Source organism: Salvelinus sp. IW2-2015, linkage group LG35, assembly GCF_002910315.2.
Source record: "Salvelinus sp. IW2-2015 linkage group LG35, ASM291031v2, whole genome shotgun sequence".
NCBI classification, from domain to species: domain Eukaryota; kingdom Metazoa; phylum Chordata; class Actinopteri; order Salmoniformes; family Salmonidae; genus Salvelinus; species Salvelinus sp. IW2-2015.
In genome coordinates this window covers 12,256,938-12,277,649 of record NC_036874.1, presented here as the reverse complement: position 1 = coordinate 12,277,649, position 20,712 = coordinate 12,256,938, and the positions used below count along the sequence as shown (strand labels likewise).

Here is a 20,712-nt window from a genome sequence, read left to right as displayed (position 1 = left end):
TTAAGACAATACAAACAAGAGAGGACAGGTAGCAAGCAGCGCTGAAAGAAATGTAGTTATAAAAAGGCCCTTTCACTTGGCTCCTGTCCGTCGGGACATACTGTATTACACTCTATGGTTGAGCTCCTTTCAGAAAATGATCATTTATTTTGCATTTCCGCCAACGGTTAGGCCTAGAATTTGGAGGCACTGTTGATGTGCCTGAAGCTCCTAACCAACTTGCAGACAGCTGACACATTCTCTAGCACAGTGGTGTCAACCATACAGCCCTCTGTGGTTTGAGTAAATAAAACAAAATACTTTTTATTTTTACAAAATCACAGAAATGAAAGCTAGATAGTCAGGGAGCACCGAAAATTCCAAAAATGACAGAAGACTATTTTACAGCGCGGCCCTCTGGAACTCGTTGAAGACCGAATGCGGCCCCCGAGGCAAAATGAGTTTGACACCCCTGCAATAGCAGAATACTCCAATTATGGCCTCCAGTATTCACACTCCTCAGTGGCAAGTACATATCACAGCTGGAGATAAGGTGGTACATGGGGGAACATTGGGATCAGGTATCCCCCGCTGACACCGATAACACAGGCTCGCCATATGAATGGATGGTTATCGATAAGCGCACTTCAGTGATTAGCATGGTACTGATAAGCCATGGTGGGGTCAATGGAATGTCCATTCTAAACCTTATTTCCTTTCTAGTGCTTATCATATTTTCTCTGTATCATTACTGTGCCTCAAACTGACACCATGGTGGGATAAAAAAAAAAACGTTTTAAACAGGCCATGGCTGCGAATACAGAGTTTTCGCCCCTGCCTCTCTGGAAATATTTCTCAAAGTTACAGATCTGGGATCACGTTCTGCTCAGGTGTTATTTAACGCACATATATTTTTTCTACGTAGCTGCCACTCACACTCCACCTCCCTTCATGTTTCTCTCTTTACTCAGCATTTTTTTTTTTGAACCATTTGATGTAGCCCGTCTCTGCCTCATATTTCTGAACTGAAATCCAAAATCTGCGGCGATTTGATATGCTGCCGAGATAGCTGCATGCAACTACCCACTTGAGTTTGAGACAGACTAAACTGAAGCGCAGGCTATCCAACACTGTATTCACTGCACTAATTGTAGGTCTGAATCACTAAGACCACGATCCTATTCAATTAGGATGTTACTTTATATGGACAATCAACCTATGTGAATACCCTGGTAACACAGTCAAAACTTGACTAGCCTATGTCGATGGGATGAAAAAAGTAAAAGAGCCATAAAAGCAAATAAATGGGAAAACCTTGCAAGTCGTAACACTTCGGGCAGGAAGTTAATGATATAGGCCTACTTGCTAGCTCTCCCAGACTTCCACACAGTCATTAAATATTAGGTCTGAAGGCCACTGACAAATAAAAGGCAACTGGTTGCATCTTCTGATTYCACTGTCACATTACTCAGCTGTGTGCTAAAGGCAAATGCGCAAGCTTTTACTCTTCGTGCACTGGAGTCCTGTCCTGTAATCAAGTTTGAAAATACTCATGCTAGAAGCAGTGCTTAGATAAACGGATTACGTAGGAGAGATTTCTCATTATATCCTACTCATTTGTAGGGCATATATCTCCTTGTGTTTACGCAGAAAACCAACCTTGAGCAAACTGAGRTAAAATTACAAACCTGAGATTTGAGCCCACTGGAGCCATTTATCCTACCATACTTTTAGGCCACTCCCTGTTCCTGACAACTCAAGGTGATTGTAACAAGGTGACTGGGTTTGATGTTGTAACATTATTAGGCCTAATCTAACTATGGTTTCCATAGGCAGGCCACGATTCCAGTAGTAATAAATTATATTGATTTGTGACGTACAATATTTCCATTGTGCACTGATACAGWATGCGGAGCAGGGCACCCACTGACAGTTGTGCTGTCCGCCTCTCAGGTTGTTTACTGTAGATAACGGCCTCTTAAACCTTCTGAAAGAGTGCCTTGATCTTTTAGTGAACCATTTGTGGTAGAAACAAAATCTAAAAACGGGAGACTCACAGGACTCCAAATATAAACTCTTGAAAAGAAACAAACAGCGGTGGACTTACAGGGCTGCCCGCTGACCCGGGGAGGTTCTGGAAATCCTTCATGCCAGTCAATCTACATCAGTAGGCCAGTGAAATATATATATATATATATATATATATATATATAGTGCTAGGTCAAGGGGTCTGAATCATTTCCAAATGCACTGTATGTACACACACACACACACACACAGTACCAGTCAAAAGTTTGGACACACCTACTCATTGAAGGGTTTTTCTTCATTTTTTACTATTTTCTACATTGTCGAGTAGTGAAGACACAAAAACTATGAAATAACACACATAGAATCATGTAGTAACCAAAACATTTGAAGAATCTCAAACATAAAATATATTTGGATTTGTTGAACAAAGTAGCCACCCTTGCCTTGATGACAGCTTTGCACACTCAACCAGCTTCATGAGGTAGTCACCTGGAATGCATTTCAATTAACAGGTGTGCCTTGTTAAAAGTTAATTTGTGGAATTTCTTTCCTTCTTAATGAGTTTGAGCCAATCAGTTGTGTTGTGACAAGGTAGGGGTGGTATACAGAAGATAGCCCTGTTTGATAAAATACCAAGTCCATATTAGGGCAAGAACAGCTCAAATAAGCAAAGAGAAATGACAGTCCATCAATACTTTAGGACAAAGTTCAGTCAACGGAACATGTAAAGAACTTTGAACGTTTCTTTAAGTGAAGTCGCAAAAAACATGATGAAACTGGCTCTCATGAGGACCACCACAGGAAAGGAACACCGAGTTACCTCTGCTGCAGAGGATACATTCATTAGTTACCAGACTCAGATTGCAGCCCAAATAAATGCTTCAGAGTTCAAGTAACAGACATCTCAACATCAACTGTTCAGAGGAGACTGCGTGAATCTGGCCTTCATGGTCGAATTGCTTCAAAGAAACCACTACTAAAAAGGACACTAAGAAGAGACTTGCTTGGGCCAAGAAACACGAGCAATGGACATTAGTCCTTTGGTTTGATGAGTCCAAATTTGAGATTTTTGGTTCAAACCGCCGTGTCTTTGTGATACGCAGTGCAGGTGAACGGATGATCTCCGCATGTTTGGTTCCCACCGTGAAGCACGGAGGAGGAAGTGTGATGGTATGGGGGTCCTTTGATAGTGACACTGTTGGTGATTTATTTAGAATTCAAGGCACACTGAACCAGCATGGCTACCACAGCATTCTGCARCGATACACCATCCTATCTTGTTTGCACTGTTTTTCAACAGGACAATGACCCAACACACCTCCAGGCTGTGTAAGGGCTATTTGACCAATGAAGGAGAGTGATGGAGTGCTGCATCAAATGACCTGGCCTCCACAATCCCCCAACCATAACTCAATTGAGACGGTGTGGGATGAGTCTGACCGCAGAGTGAAGGAAAAGCAGCCAACAAGTGCTCAGCATATGTGGGAACTCCTTCAAGACGGTTGGAAAAGCATTCCTCATGAAGCTAGTTGAGAGAATCTCAAGAGTGTGCAAAAGCTGTCATCAAGGCAAAGGGTGGCTACTTTGAAGAATCTATAATATATTTTGATTTGTTTAACACTTTTTTGGTTACTACATGATTCCATGTGTTATTTCATAGTTCACTATTATGCTACAATGTAGAAAATAGTAATTTAAAAAAATAAGAAAAACCTTTGAATGAGTAGGTGTGTCCAAACTTTTGACTTGTACATTAAAAGTATTCCAGAACCTTAGCTATGAGACTCGAAATTGAGCTAAAGGCCATCCTGTTTTCTTTGATCATCCTTGAGATGTTTCTACAACTTGATTGGAGTCCACCTGTGGTAAAATCAGTTGACTGGACATGATTTGGAAAGGAACACACCTGTCTATGTAAGGTCCCACAGTTGACAGTGCATCGCAGAGAAGAAATCAAGCCATGAGGTTGAACGAATTGTCCGTAGAGCTCCGAGACAGGATTGTGTCGAGGCACAGATCTGTGGAMGGGTACCAAGAAATAGAAKAAGTTTGGAACCACYAAGACTCTTCCTAGAGCTGGCSGCACGGCCAAACTGAGCAATCGGGGGAGAAGGGCCTTGGTCAGGGAGGTGACCAAGAACCCGATGGTCACTGACAGAGCTCAAGAGTTCCTCTGTGGAGATGGGAGAACCTTCCAGAAGGACTACCATCTCKGCAGCAYTCCACCAATCAGGCCTTTATGGTAGTGGTCAGACRGAAGCCACGCCTCAGTAAATGACACAAYAGCCTGCTTGGAGTTTGCCAAGRGGCACCTAAAGGACTCTCAGACATGAGAAACAAGATTATATGGTCTGATGAAACCAATATTGAACTCTTTGGCCTAAATGCCAACGTCACGTCTGGAGGAAACCTGGCACCATCCCTACGGTGAAGCATGGTGGCGGCAGCATCGTGCTGTGGGGATGTTTTTCAGSAGCAKGGACTGGGAGACTRGTCASGGTTGACCTGCTCCAGAGTGCTCAGGACCTCAGACTTGAGATCCCAGGTGATTGTTCACACCCTCTTAAGCCTTAGCCCCACCCATCTCTTTAAGGGTTGATCTGCGTATTCTGTACTAACTTGTCAGCTACTTCCAGACATCTAAGAGAGAGAGAACAGCTCACTGAACATTACTCGCCCTAGCAGAGCTGGTTAGGCTGTTACTGTATGTTATCCAGAGTGTTGGTGACTGCAACTGTGCTGTCAGATTCTCTGTTCGTAAATTCAGAGCGTTTCGCGTTCAGAGTGCACACTGGACAGTCTCTGGCTAATAAGAAGGTTGTTCCGAAAGCTCTGACCTCACAATGACCCAAGCAAACTGGCTAACATTGGCTAGCTACTTCGATACATAATGAAAGAACACCCCACAATGACCTTTTTACTCCCCCTAGCAGAGCTGGTTAGGCAGTTTGTTATCCAGAGCGTTGGTGACTGTAACAGTGCGTAATTCAGTTGTTGCCAGCAGCTTTGTGGCCGACGTTGGCACACTAAGAGGACAGTCTTTKGTTAAGAAATGTAGCTAGATAGTTAGCTAGGTAAACAATGAATCCCGACACATGACGTAACGTTAGTTAGCGAGCCAGCCAGCTAACGTTAGCTAGCAAGCTAACAGTACACTAACTTGAAATGAAAATACTTCCAAATTAGAGTGGAGTCTTTTGTTAAGACAACAATTGACAATAATCACAACTCTTGACGTTACTACCCTGCATTAATCTGCAGGTAGCTAACCAACCAGGTTATATTGCTATAACTAGTCAAGCAAATGTGTCTGAGATACAAAGAATAAGATCATACACATAAAGTTAGCTAGCGAGCCAGCCAGCCAGCTAACGATAGCTAGCTAACAGTACACTTGAACTTGATATTAGGTTTATGCAGTTTTACTACACAATACATTTTAAAAAAGCAGCGTTTGACAGGATTACCTAGAAATACTGACCAGCTCCAATAGACAGACACGTGCTATACGGCAGACCAATCCAAACTCATCTCTCGGCATGTCCAGCCCACTCATTATCTCAGCCAATCATCATGGCTAGCGGGAAGGTTGCTCTCATTTTCTGTGGCTAAACCAACTAGGCTCATAATTTAACAATTGTATTTGTATTTACAGATGGCATATAAGGTTGATATTAAAAGGCACATGAAAGTTCACATGTTTGAGAAGGCATTTCTGCCAAAAACACGTATTTAGATTTTTTTTTAATGTTTACGTTCAAACAGCTCTCCTGTGAAGTTGTGACTTGCGACATTTGCCTAGATTCCTGAATCAGGTGACAAATAGCTTTCCAGCGACGCTCCCCATCCAACCTGATAGAGCTTGAGAGCATCTGCAGAAAATAATGGTATTAACTCCCCAAATACAAGAAGACTAGAKGCTGTAATCGCTGCCAAAAGGTGCTTCAACAAAGTACTGAGTAAAGGTTCTGAATACTTATGTAAATATGATATTTCAGATTTTATTTTTTCTACATTTGCAAAAATGTCCAAACCTGTTTTTGCTTTGTCATTATGGGGTATTGTGTGTAGATTGAAGATGGTAAAAACATTTTTTATCCATTTTAGAATAAGGTCGTAACGTAACAAAATGTGGAAAAAGTCAACAGGTCAACAACTTTCCAAATGCACTGTATATCTATATCCAGTCAGTACGGATTGAAGAGGGAATCAGTTTTGTTTTTTCAATCAAGACAAATTCCAGAAGCTGTTAGTTTATGTAGATTATTTACCACACACACGCAAAACACAAATAGCCTAGCTTGAGCAAAATATAATCTGTCTGGCAGAAACAACGTGCAGCTCTCAAACAACTGGTTCTTGCATGGAGTAGCCAACAGTGCCTTCAGAAAGTATTCACATTMATTTTCCACATTTTGTTGTGTTATAGCCCGAATTTAAAATGGATTCAAATAACATTTCCACTGCATTTCAGCCCTGCCACAAAAGGACCAGCTGACATCATGTCAGTGATTCTCTGGTTAACACAGGTGTGAGTGTTGACGAGGACAAGGCTGGAGATCACTCTGTCATGCTGATTGAGTTCAAATAACAGACTGGAAGCTTCAAAAGTAAAGCGGTGCTTGGAATCATTGTTCTTCCTCTGTSAATCATGGTTACCTGCAAGGAAACACGTGCCGTCATCATTGCTTTGCACAAAAAGGGCTTCACAGGCAAGGATACTGCTGCCAGTAAGATTGCACCTAAATCAACCATTTATCGGATCATCAAGAACTTCAAGGAGAGCGGTTCAATTGTTGTGAAGAAGGCTTCAGGGCGACCAAGAAAGTCCAGCAAGCGCCAGGACCGTCTCCTAAAGTTGATTCAGCTGCGGGATCAGGCACCACCAGTACAGCTTGCTCAGGAATGGCAGCAGGCAGGTGTGAGCGCATCTGCACGCACAGTGAGGCGAAGACTTTTGGAGGATGGCTTGGTGTCAAGAAAGGCAGCAAAGAAGCCACTTCTCTCCAGGAAAAACATCAGGGACAGACTGATATTCTGCAAAAGGTACAGGGATTGGACTGCTGAGGACTGGGGTAAAGTTATTTTCTCTGATGAATCCCCTTTCTGTTGTTTGGGGCATCCGGAAAAAAGATTGTCCGGGGAAGACATGGTGAGCGCTACCATCAGTCCTGTGTCATGCCAACAGTAAAGCATCCTGAGACCATTCATGTGTGGGGTTGCCTCTCAGCCAAGGGAGTGGGCTCACTCACAATTTTGCCTAAGAACACAGCCATGAACAAAGAATGGTACAAACACATCCTCCAAGAGCAACTTCTCCCAACCATCCAGGAACAGTTTGGTGACGAACAATGCCTTTTCCCGCATGATGGAGCACCTTGCTATAAGGCATAATAACTAAATGGCTCGGGAAACAAAACATCGATATTTTGGGTCTATGGCAAGGAAACTCCCCAGATCTTAATCCCATTGAGAACTTGTGGTCAATCCTCAAGAGGCGGGTGGACAAACGAAAACCTACAAATTCTGACAAACTCCAAGATTGATTATGCAAGAGGGCTGCCATCAGTCAGGATGTGGCCCAGAAGTTAATTGACAGCATGCCAGGGCAGATTGCAGAGGTCTTGAAAAAGAAGGGTCAACACTGCAAATAAGACTCTTTGCATCAACTTCATGTAATTGTCAATAAAAACCTTTGACACTTATGAAATGCTTGTAATTATACTTCAGTATTCCAAGGTAACATCTGACAAAAAATATATATAGACACTGAGGCAGCAACTTTGAAAATTAATAATGTGTCATTCTCAAAACTTTTGGCCACGACTGTACAGTCAATAATACAGTAGAAAAAATAAGTCTATATACAGTGAGTGCAAATGAGTAAGATAAGGGAGGTAAGGCAATAAATAGGCCATGGTGGCGAAGTAATTACAATATAGCAATTAAACACTGGAATGGTAGATGTGCAGAAGACGAATGTGCAAGTAGGAATACTTGGGTCAAAGGAGCAAGATAAATAAATACAGTATGGGGATGAGGTAGTTGGATGGGCTGTTTACAGGTGGGCTATGTACAGGTGCAGTGATCTGCTCTGACAGCTGGTGCTTAAAGCTAGTGAGGGAGATATGAGTCTCCAGCTTCAGTGATTTTTGCAGTTCGTTCCAGTCAGTCATTGGCAGCAGAGGAACTGGAAGGAAAGGCGGCCAAAGTAGGAATTGGCTTTGGGGGTGACCAGTGAGATATACCTGCTGGAGCACGTGCTACAGGTGGGTGCTGCCATGGTGACCAGTGAGCTGAGATAAGGCGGGGCTTTACCTAGCAGAGACTTGTAGATGACCTGGAGCCAGTGGGTTTGGCGATGAGTATGAAGCGAGGGCCAGCCAGCGAGGGCCAGCCAACGAGAGCGTACAGGTCGCAGTGGTGGGTAGTATATGCGGCTTTGGTGACAAAACGGATGGCACTGTGATAGACTGCATCCAATTTGTTGAGTAAAGTGTTGGAGGCTATTTTATAAATGACATCGCTGAAGTCGAGGATTGGTAGGATGGTCAGTTTTACGATGGTGTTTGGCAGCATGAGTGAAGGGTGCTTTGTTGCGAAATAGGAAGCCGGTTCTAGATTTAATTTTGGATTGGAGATGCTTAATGAGAGTCTGGAAGGAGAGTTTASAGTCTAGCCAGACACCTAGGTATTTGTACTCAGTTGACTTAAAAATCAGCTTGAAAATCCATAGCAAGACTTGAAAATGGCTGTTTAGCTATGATCAACAACCAACTAGACAGAGCTTGAAKAAYTTTTTTAAGAATAAAWKKKSMAAWWWTKKWMMAWYCMRGKKKKSMAARSYYYTTYYTWRRRRMYTWMCCRRRRARRMYCMAARSYKKWAWYSSYKSCMAARGKSRWTYYWAMSKKKWWTKRMYYMRGGGKKKKRAWWMYTKKKWWAAAGRRRWWWWWTTYYKKWWTTYMWTTTYMAWWAAAWTWRSMRRWTTYMAAAAWACATGTTTTCACTTCRCCATGATGGGGTATTGTGTGTAGACAAGGGGTATAAATAWTTTCGGAAGGCACAGATTAGCTAGATAGATTTTTTTGGAAAGACCTTGAAAGTGGTCGCCTGACATAGTTGAAGCATTGTTGTGGACTTACAACGTCCAATAATATCCTTGGGAAACTCCCCCTCTATGTACGYGCCCTCAATGTGAGCTTAGTACGGCCTGTGTATCAATAATGAATACAGCCTGAAACAGTCCTCTGCTACTCTTGCTGCAGTTGTTCCTCTGTTTGACAGTCGGTGCTGAGCCACAATAGAAGCTGAACAATGTATAATAGGACAATACTAAAATAGAAAACTGTGCCATGACTTGCATGAGATGGGGAAAGGAGAGATATTTCGGGGCGTTTATCAATGGAACATTTGACTAGGGCCTATTATTTTTTCCAAATTAATTGTCTAAATCAACAACGGTGTACTTGGCCTTATTTATGGCAGGACAATTGTCTATGCAAATGTATTTACACAGTAGCATCAGCATGTCATTGTGTGATGTGAATGGATATATTAAAGTCAAAGGTGCATTGAAGGGCCAACTATGCAATCTTGTGCATTGTGAGTGAGTGTTGTCAGAGTGAGCAGAGTGGAAAAGAGCTTAGCACAGACTCTCTCCATCTGTTTTCCTTCCATTTCCATTCAAGCTCCTCTGTTCCAGGTGGCAGTTGGTTCACCCCAGACAAATATTGGCCACAGATTAGACCAACGGCCCACAATGYGGGTGAGTAGGACTTGGGCTCTCAGGAGAACAGGACAGGGCACTGCCACATTCCAATTTAGTTTGAATTGCCATGTTTGCATTACAAATGGGAGGTGTGACAAACTTGAGTCGCCAGGCATATATCAGAGGTAATTGTACCTGCCTGGTCACCTGTTGCCTAAAAATACTGTAGGAGTAGATCTAATAGAGCGGCAAAGCAATGTAGGCCTACCAATGTAGTCTAGTCTTCAGCCTAACTCTTTAGATATAGGCCTAATCATATCAACACTACTGTATGTAAAATGTTAACAACCTACATTCCTGGCTTTGATTAGCCGATCCTCTCTTTATTAGYGTTGTATACTACTACCACCATGACCCTTCGGAGAAGCAGGGTTCTAACCTAGCATATCAATCATCTAGTAGTTGAACTGAACGCCAAACTACATGTGCTTTGATGCATTACACATTCAAATGTGAAAAAGGGTCATTTATGTGTGTTGTTAATAGCTTGTTAACACACATTCCCTCTGTTAATGGTTAGACAGCGTTTACGAGAGACCCGAGATCTAGGTCAAGTCCAATACATGTCTTCCAATGTACAGTACAGACTGCTGAGGTAAAAGCATAGGCTAGTCCTGAATGTGGGCCACAACGCATGTGAACAATGTTTGTATTGAGGACTTGAATGTTAAGTGTAGCTTGGCCAATACATTGTTATCAGTCAATATGGCCTGTACTCTTTAGGCCTAAATCAGTGTTGGCACACTTGCTACAACATTTAATAACCAGAGGATGTCTCTCACTTACCACACTCTCTGCTACAAGAATCACATTTATCCCAAGGTTATATTGACATATAGGAAGAGCTATTGCTTAGGGGAATAAGGGATATTGATTTTTGGGCCTTCTTAAATGAAGGAAGTCTAGTATTGGACAAAATGAACAGAGCAAGCAAAGCCAGTCTGAAAGGGCAGCAAAATAACATTAAAAATAGATCATGGATGCAGCTTTAAGCTTAAAAAAAAGAATGAGAACTGAGCAGAACACAGGCAGGACGCTGGGGCTGAGCAGCGCAGCTGTCAAGCCAGATTATAAACACAGGGGTTTTAGCATAATCAGAAGCTGAAGGTCACTGCTGTTCCTGTTTGTTTCACTCACGCTCACTCACTCACATCTGCCCCTCTCCTCCTTTCCTTGCTCTCCTGCATTCTCTCTTCTACCTATTTCCCATTGTCTTTCTTTCTCCCACACACCACCCTCCCTCTTTCCTCCCTGTTCCTCTCCATCTTCTTTCTCCTTCTCMACCTTCACCATGTCTCATCCTCACTCCCTCCAAACCACTGCACCCAGCTGCCGGGCGCTCTCCCCATCTTCCCCCAGGACAGTGGGCCTCCCCCTCGGTAAGTGAGACAGTCCCTCTCTGGCCTGGCCATAGGCTGACACACACCCAGACTCATTATTATGTTGCGGAGAAATAGCAGGCTGCTGGCTCTTAGCAAAATGGCAGTAGGGGACGCAGCAAGGAACACTGCAGGGGCATGAGGAGAGCACACCGCACACAGGAAGAGGAGAAGAAGAGGGAGGGAGGGAGTGGGAGATGAGGGTGTGAGAGAGGAGAGAGAAGAAAAGAGAAGTGTCATGATAAGAATGAGGGAGAGGAGATGGGACGAGCACTGCAAGAAGAGCAATAAACATGTAAAGGAGGTGAGAAGTAGCAGTGCGAGATGAAATGATTGCAGTAAGGAGAAAGACAGAGAGCGGCGAGGGGACCACAACCAGTGACAAGGAAAAGGGAAGAGGATAGAAGTTAGGCTACAATTGTGTGTGCGTGTCTCTCGTGTTTCCATTGCCAAACATCATGTGTCAACAAAACAGCTTTTAATAGGAACCGTGTGGTCAAAGATGTCCCCTTGATGAGAACTTGCAACGATTTYAGTCTAGCCTATGCCCAAAAGTGCAGCAAAAACAATGTGCTTAGTCACGCATCACATCATTGTGTCAAGGAGCAYTGATTGCACCTTCCACTTCAAAACATTACCTAAGTGTATGCTCATCATTCCCAGGAAGATCACTTACTATGCAGAATACAGGACAACAAGTCCAACCAATACAAGAGTCACCTAAGCCTGTAACAATGAGTGGCCCCTAGCTTGTTGAGTCAGTTTATCTGTGACATCTTTATACAGAGTACAAGGGAATGTCACATTATGCACTACCACTCCATAATCACCTATTGACTTTACTCTGACCAGTCAATGTGTAGTACTTTCCCATCTCACATGGCATAATCCCTGCTAAGGAACAAACAATGTTTTTTTTTTTTAGAACTTTAACATTTGATTGGGGTTCCTGAGTATCAGGAAAGACATCATTCCTCTTGATAATGCTGAATTGAAATTGCAATCAATGGCATTCTTCAAACACCTAGATTGCCTGCTCACCTCAATGAACTGGTAAGAGAAACATGGGTGCTTTACTCTTTCTCTGTATTGGCTATGAGAATAAAACTCAAGCTGAACCTCAAACCAAATAAACCAGACTAACAGTGCAACTCACCTAATTTCATTAAAGAGGCCAGCAGCACCCATAAAGAGATCTCGAAGGGCACCTGTATGTGATGGTAATCTAGAGACAGGACAGGGAAGGCCTTTTTTATGTATGTGTAGTTAGTATGGTCGTGGCTGCCTGCTATCCCTCTGTGGTCGTCGAGGTGGTCGTGTCCTCCTCCAGTGTTATCCTGAGCGCCGATGTCCGGTGAGCTCGCAGCTCCAAGCGTCAGTACGGTGCCCTCCAGAAAGATCAACATCACCAGAAGTAGGAGTCCCCGCTCCAGAAAACTTCTGGAGCCACTGGGTGAGTGTAAAGCTACGCGAACAGACATGTTGAAATTCGTTTTTATAACTTAAAAGAATTTAGGGGGGAAAAAGTGAGCTGGAAGTCGTGTAAAGTGTGCGTGTAATGAACACACTTTCCTCACTAGCAACTGGATTTCCAAAGGACCCACAAAATATCCATGTTCGACAATTGGCTGGCTAGCTAGGCAACTTTAGTTAGCTATTTGAGATGGATGCAGCAGTTCCAGGTACTGTAGCAAGCTGGCTAACAYCATTTGTGAAAGCAGGAATCGTCGAAGGTACACGAGCTAGCTATCCTACCGGACATGGAGAGCTCAAGACACGGCTACAGTGCTATGTTATTTAGCTAGTTACATATCCTCTCCTAAATAGCACATTTTCTAATTGAAAACTTGGTCCGAATTGTGGTTTTAGATACTGAGAGCGTAGGTTAACCTCTTCGGTGAAAGATGTCATTGCTCACCGCCGACCGGTAAAAAGATGCTGCTCATTCAATTCCGGTCCACAAGAAGATAAATATCCTCAATAATGTCAGTTGTTACAGCTGATCGAAGTCCAATATTGACCTTGAATTAAACGTTTAGAACTGTCACGTTGCATTTACGGGGGATGCGAGATATATGAACTCCATTCCATGCATCGGGTGTATGCGCCGTACCCTGTCCCGACAGAACAAGACCTTCTTTGAACTCAGTCAGTATGAGGATGCGTGGCTCCAACAGTGACTTCTGATGTTATCACTCCGCCAATGTACTCCTGTAATGTGACGTTAGCGCGATAAATACAACCTTCAAAACGCACACCCTTTCGCGGAGGGAGGAGAATGAGGAGGGGGGCCTTTTTATTTTCGATCACAGTGACATCTATTGGAGAGGAGGTGCGCGAGAGGACGTGGGAAATGTATCTTAAATGTTCATATATGGAAAAACCATACATTTATTTGTTCTTTTTTGCTAAGTTCCTGTTCAATACTCTGTCTAGGCCCAGTGGGTAGTCTCGCGCTTCACGTTCTGTTTCAGGAGACTTGAGGGCGTGCACTGCTAAGGCTGATCTACCTGGATTGCAGGGCAGAACAACGCTACAGTATGGCTAGCCTAGTATCTGGTATCTGTTGGAATTGATTGCACCATAAACGTCATGTCCATAAGTCTTCATTGTAGGCTAATTCAAAATGTACCTCTAGGGTGAGAATATATTGTTGTAAATGCATTGATTGAAAAAATATCCAACTGGAATATTCTCTTTAAAATGATCTTCAATTCAATATCAAAATTGTGTTCTGGAAATGGGTGTGTTTTTGTCAGTCCAGCCAAAAACATTTCACCATCCCTTCAATATCAACTGTGTGTTATGGAAATGGGTGTGTTTTTCTGCGAGTACAGCCAAAACATTTTGGCATCAATTTCGTAATTACAATTTCGTAATGCCTTGGGTGGTGACAACATGTCACGAATAGCATACTGTACACAACCTATTTTTGCTCGTTTACTTTGACCTTTAGGCAAGTCTGCCGTTGTGTTTAGTGACTCCCAGTAACGCTTTAACCCCCACAGCTTGCCAAATACATTAGTACCATACCACTGAAGGTGTCTGGCTTGTAATTACTGTGGTGGGAAATGGTATGGTCATTGAGAGCTGTTTGCTTCAACAACAAAAAATGAAATGCTCATAACAATTAGTGTAATAACACATATGAGAATGAGTAGATCGGGTGCTGCTGATGATTATCATGTTGGGTGTCATAAAATATTTAAAGGAGGTGAAGGTTGTTGAAAAAGTGCTCTTTATATGAAGCATTTTGAAGCACACAATGACCATTCATGCAATGTTAACATTCTTATTAATTTACAGTATTGTATATTGTACTGTAAAAGTTGTAATTAATCAAAGGGGATTAGGTAGTTTAGCCTCTGTCTGACCTGCCAGCACCTGTATGCAATTTACCACAGAGATAATAGCTGCATGAATAAGTTATGATGGATACCAATCAAATGTCTGTRTGGCTGCACTTCATGCCCCTGGGGCTTGGGCACACACGTTGGCATGGGGAACCAAGTGTCCCTGTATGCAACCTTGCACTCATGGGGAACCAAGTGTCCCTGCATGCACCCTTGCACTCGGTTCCTGCAATGCCATAAAAGATTGAAGTGCAGCACGATAGTGAGACACACACACACATACACACACAGAGGTTTGCTGTGCCTATTTTTTAAATACTTCAAGGGATATTGCATAATAGATTTTTCTAATTTGCTTGAGATAAAGCATATGATAAAAGTCAGGCAATACACACATGTTAAGGCCAGGACAAAGTTAATTGAAAATGATTTCCCCATCCAAAATCTATTTGTCTGGATATGAACAGTTGTATAAATGGCCCAGCTTACTTTTAAGGGTTGTTCCATTCGATTTCAATCACTGTTTGACTACACCCCTTTTGATTTGAACAAAACGTTCTAAAATATTTTTCCAATGGTAGAAGTGTTCAGAAAGTAACTTTTTGGATCTGAATGTCAAAACATTTAGGAGATAGAGGTCCTCAAAATTGACCCATTGTCACGATCGTCGTATGGTGAAAGAGAGGAGGACCAAGGCGCAGCGTGATAATGATACATCTTCTTTTATTGAAGACGAACACGAAACGAAAGACACTATACAAACTAAACAAAAGTGAAGCTATATAAACAATAAGTGCAGCCACAAGCAACTTACACAGACAATCACCCACAACCTACCTAATGACAATGGCTGCCTAAATATGGCTCCCAATCAGAGACAACGGTAGACAGCTGTCTCTAATTGAGAACCAATCTAGGCAACCATAGACTTACATAAACACCTACAATGAACACAACCCCATGACCTCTACAAACACCCCCTAGACAATACAAACACCCTAGACGAGACAAAAACACACAAACATCCCCCATGTCACACCCTGACCTAACTAAAATAATAAAGAAAACAAAGATAACTAAGGCCAGGGCGTGACACCCATTTTGCATACCCCATCCTACTGTGAGACATCCGTGTCTTCATCTCTGGAAAGGTAAACGATTGAGTTTGATAGTATATTTCAAAGCTTACGAACAGAGTTGTCAAACTACTTTATCATTTCTTGAAGAATGTTTTAAAATATATTTTCTTTCGATTGTTTATCATTTGCCTTTTTAGATATTTTACATTAAATGTAAAGAAAGAAATGATAAAATAGTTTGACAGTCCTGTTTGTAAGCTTGATATTAAACTCAGCCATTTATATGTCCCAGTGATGAAGACATGGATGTCTCATGGTAGGGTGGGGTACAGTGTGTAACATGGGTAAACTTTGAGCACCTCCATCTCCTAAATGTTTTAGCATTCAGGTCCAAAATGTAACTTTCTGACCACTTCATCATGGGCAAATATGTATGGAAAGTTTCATTAAAATCAAAAGGGGTGCGGTCAAAAAGTGATTGAAATCAAATGGAACGACCCTTATGCAACGCGCTTCAGTCATGGCATGATGCTCTCACTTGTATAGTTTGGAAAGTTCATTAAGTTTGCCCTCATTTCAATCATGGAGAGCGAAGCCAACATTTTGGCAAGTCTGGTCTATATTTGGACACATAAATGTGTACATTTATTCTTTCCTCTCTATTGTGGCTAAGGTCATGATGCCAGTGTTTGCTTCAAGGACTCAAATTGCTACAACATGACTCCAAACTAGATCAAACACTTTCAGGAAATAAAAACAGACATGTCGTTGTGGTCCGTGGAAATGAACCAAATTACCCAGGACGCTTAAGTTAAATACATGTTTGGTTTATCTTGTGTTTTTTGTCAGCTTGGTTAGTGCAGATATGTACAACATGTGTTTCAAAGGGCACATAAACCCAAAGATCTCAGGACTCAATTCTGAAATCTAATGTGCATTGGAACCAAGATAACCTCAAGAAAAATAGTATTGTTTGATGTCTGTTCGGAAGAAATGTTGTTCCTTTGAGCCTTGTTTTACATCCCTAACCCAATAAACAAAATTTTGTCACAAACATCACATGATTCATTTAGAAACCCAGTGACTCCAAAATTGCAAAACAAACTTCACCAAAAGAAAGCATTCCCTTCCCTTTTCAGGTGACCAAAACCATAGAACTCATGGCTTTGTATTAAAGAGGTGCCATCATACTTGAACCCAATTTATAATAGAATGGAATAAAAATGAAGGAGTCATAGTTTTTGGGTTGTCACTTTAGCCAGTTTAGCAGAACCCTTTTTGGGGTCACATGATAGCTTTGAAGTGTCTATTTTCTGCCTGTCTCTTCATAGAGTAAACAGGTCACCATATCTTCTCCTCCAACCACATAATGTGGAATAAAACAAGCCAATTACACCCAGGCAGCACTTCAACCTGCAGATGGGGACTGGGTGTGATTTCCAGCATGTTTTAATGGAAGAAAAACATGTTGGACAGACCACATGATTCAGACCCATAGACTTAGATAGACATCGTATCATTGTATCTGACCCATTATGGTGTCTGTGAGAGGATGGGCACCATCATTGAGGCCCTCTCCATTTTGAAGTAGTCCGTTTTCTTCTACTACTTCTATGAGTTAGCAAACAAACTGAAAGGGTGCAAACTGCCACCTGGAGTGTGTTGTTTGAACAGGTATAAAGCCAGATGGAATTATGTGATCCTTCCTTAACCAATAGGAAATCCCACCCAGTTGACTACTTCAAAATGGGGAAATTCCTCAATGGTGCTGCCGCAGATTGATATAAAGTTTAGTCGTCGACTTTGTTCTAAGGGAAGAAAGAATCTGATTGGTTTAGGGGGCAGAACAATTCGATTGGTTTCTATATTTTGGTCAGAACCTGGTAATATCAGGACGTATGGTGGGACATAAACCTTACAACGTTAATGACAAATTTCTCTGAACAGGAAAAAAACATTCACTGGAATGGAATACATTACATACTGTAGGATGAAGAAAAAATACTCAGAGATGCAGCTACATACTACTTGTCAGACATAGATAACTGATACTATATACTCGTTGTTGGGGTGGGATTGGCGTGGGGTGCTTATTCAACTAAATATTTTGATAAAGTACATGGGAGCTGACTTACTGGTATATTTGAGACCTAGCTAGCTAGCTCTATTTTATGACTCAACGTTAGTATAGCTATCTGCTAGCCAACTAGCTCTGTTTAGCTTAGCATTTTACATTGGTGCCCCCCGGACAGCCTAACTGTCCATCCCACTTTCTTTTTTCTATTTTCATATAGCTTATTCAACTTAACATTTCAATAAAGCAAATGTTAGCTGACTTACTTGTATATTTGACACCTAACTAGCTAGCTAGGTAGCTCTATTAATTCAACATAGTAGCTAAGAGGTTGCTAAATGTTTAGCTAGCTTGCCCTGTTTAGCTTAGCATGTTGCTGCTAGCTTGCTACATTTTCATCTTTGCTTCAAGTCAGGAGGCCAGACTACTGTAACACAATAATGATTTCAAAACKGTACAACTTTTAACTCAAAGTTTTATTTACAAGATTCTCAGTTCAAACCTCCACCATGTTTTTAAAAGTAGTGCATCTGTTAAACTCCACCCATTGACCTTTTAGAAACCAATCGGATTTGTTTTGCCCTAAACCAATCACATTCTTTCTGCCCTTGGAACAAAGTTGACTACACTTTATGTCAACCTGCATCGCTGCCCATGCTAAAACGAGCTTTTGGGCACTGGAGCCCTCTATCTATCTCTATGTTCAGACCATATTTTTGAAGCTACCAAAGCCACTGTTTGTATACCCCCCACGGTGTATGTGGTCTCTAAATGTAAAACATTCATTCTAAACAGCACTGTAGGACCATGCTCACACACTCATGAGCGACTGGAACGAGCTGCAACAAATACTCAAACTGGACMGTTTTATCTCAATCTTCTTCAATCGAAGACTCAATAAACAACATTTTGTCACAAACATCACATGATTCATTTAGAAACCCAGTGACTCCAAAATTGCAAAACAAACTTCACCAAAAGAAAGCATTCCCTTCCATTTTAACCACAAGATCCCTGGCAAACTGCTAGCCTGGTAAAACCAGACTGAACGCTGTGCTCAAGTTAAACAATGGTGAGCGTAGTATTCAAACTGGTTTAACCAGGCTAGCAGACTGGTACCGTCTCATCCTATCCACAACATGCAGCCTAGTAATCATGACCCCTCTGACTGTGTTCAATTTGAAAACAAATGCTGTCATGTCATGCCACGTGGTCATTGTCTCCTGATGTAAGCACTGTGCTCACTGACAAGCCCTGACACCATGTCTAATAGAATGTCAGTCACAATAATATTGTGACAGCATGAAAATAAAATAAGCTGTGGAGATAACAATGTTGGTTTGTAGAGATGCTCAAACAACAGTGCATTTCAGAGTAATGTATCTTAAGTTCCACTTAAGTTGTATGTTCATTTAGTCTCCCATTGACATCAATGCCTACTAAGGGAACATTTTGGAAGTTCGAATTGTCTCTTAAGAGTAGGGTTGCACATTTTGGGGAATATTCAGAGGTGGAAACTTTCTGTGGGAATTAACAAGAATATATGGGAATTAACGGGAATATATGAGAATTAACGGCAATATATGGAAATTAATATTAATACCATTAAAATGTAGATGTTTTTTGTATTGGATATATTTACAATATCATATGAAGACAGAAACCTAAACCTTTTATAATTGCAAATGATTAAATCCTTCCAATAGAAATGTAAAAAACAATTTAGTTACGAATTGAACTTTAATTAAATGAGTTGACTCTTCACATGGGATGATTTCACTGAACAACAATAGAAAGGGAATATTGAATGATCCCCAATGATCCATCACATCTCCCAAAAACGTTTTCAACATACATCTGTGAAATTATAGTGTAGAAACAAAAGCTTTGGTTGTCTTCCTCTCAGGCTTCCAAGTCTTCTCCCTGGACCTCCTCAATGTCCACCTCTTGAACATCAGACTCTGAGGCCTTATCTTCACTCTCACTTTCCAACCTTGTTGAAGATGGCTCGTTGTCAGGCTCAAAAGCTTCAAATTTGCCCTGGATGGCCACCAATTTTTCAACCCTTGTATTGGTCAGCCTGTTGCGTGCTTTGGTGTGTATGTGCCCAAACAAGGACCAGTTGCGCTCTGAGGCGGCTGATGTTGGTGGGATTTGGAGGATGATGGAAGCAACAGGGGAAAGAGCCTCAGATCCACAAAGTCCCTTCCACCAGGTGGTTGATGAGATATGTTGGCACAACTGCCATATTGCATCTCCATCACAAAGCCCTTGCTTGGAAGTGTACTTTGCCAGACTGCCAAGAACCTTGCCCTCATCCAGACCAAGGTGGCGAGACACGGTAGTGATGACACCATAGGCCTTGTTGATCTCTGCACCAGACAGGTAGCTCTTGCCAGCATACTTGGGGTCCAACATGTACGCTGCGGCATGTATGGGCTTCAGGCAGAAGTCTTCATGTTTTTTTATGTATTTCAGAACTGCAGTTCCCTCTGCTTGGAGCAACAGTGAAGTGGGCAGGGCAGTACGGATTTTTCTCTTTCATCTACAAGCAGAGTCTGAACATCAGGAGTTTCAGGCTGCTTACCACTCTCTCCCAAAATACATAATCCAGGAAGATCCTCTTGATAGGGCTGTCCATATCGGCAGACTGTGATATGGCAATTTCTTGGAGAGATTCTATTCCCTCCAGGAGACTGTCAAACATGATGACAACACCACCCCAATGGGTGTTGCTGGGCAGCTTCAATGTGGTGCTCTTATTCTTCTCACTTTGCTTGGTGAGGTAGATTGCTGCTATAACTTGATGACCCCTCACATACCTAACCATTTCCTTGGTTCTATTGTAGAGTGTATCCATTGTTTTTAGTGCCATAATATCCTTGAGGAGCAGATTCTATGCATGAGCATTACAGCCAATGGCTGTGATGTGAGGGTAGGACTCCTCCACTTTAGACCAAGCAGCCTTCATGTTTGTAGCATTGTCTGTCACCAGTGCAAATACCTTCTGTGGTCCAAGGTCATTGATGACTGCCTTCAGCTCATCTG

At 42.0% G+C, this 20,712-nt stretch overlaps 1 protein-coding gene across 1 annotated transcript in view; it reads right to left on the bottom strand.

Moving 5' to 3' along the window:
• Window positions 1-13,427, bottom strand: part of LOC111959135 (sodium/hydrogen exchanger 1) — a 46,442-nt gene extending 33,015 nt beyond the window's left edge. The window contains exon 1 of the mRNA XM_023980594.3: window positions 12,315-13,427. Coding sequence (XP_023836362.1) covers window positions 12,315-12,639 — 325 coding nt within the window. The 5' untranslated portion in view covers window positions 12,640-13,427. The remainder of the gene's footprint in view (window positions 1-12,314) is intronic.
• Window positions 13,428-20,712: the final 7,285 nt, after the last annotated feature.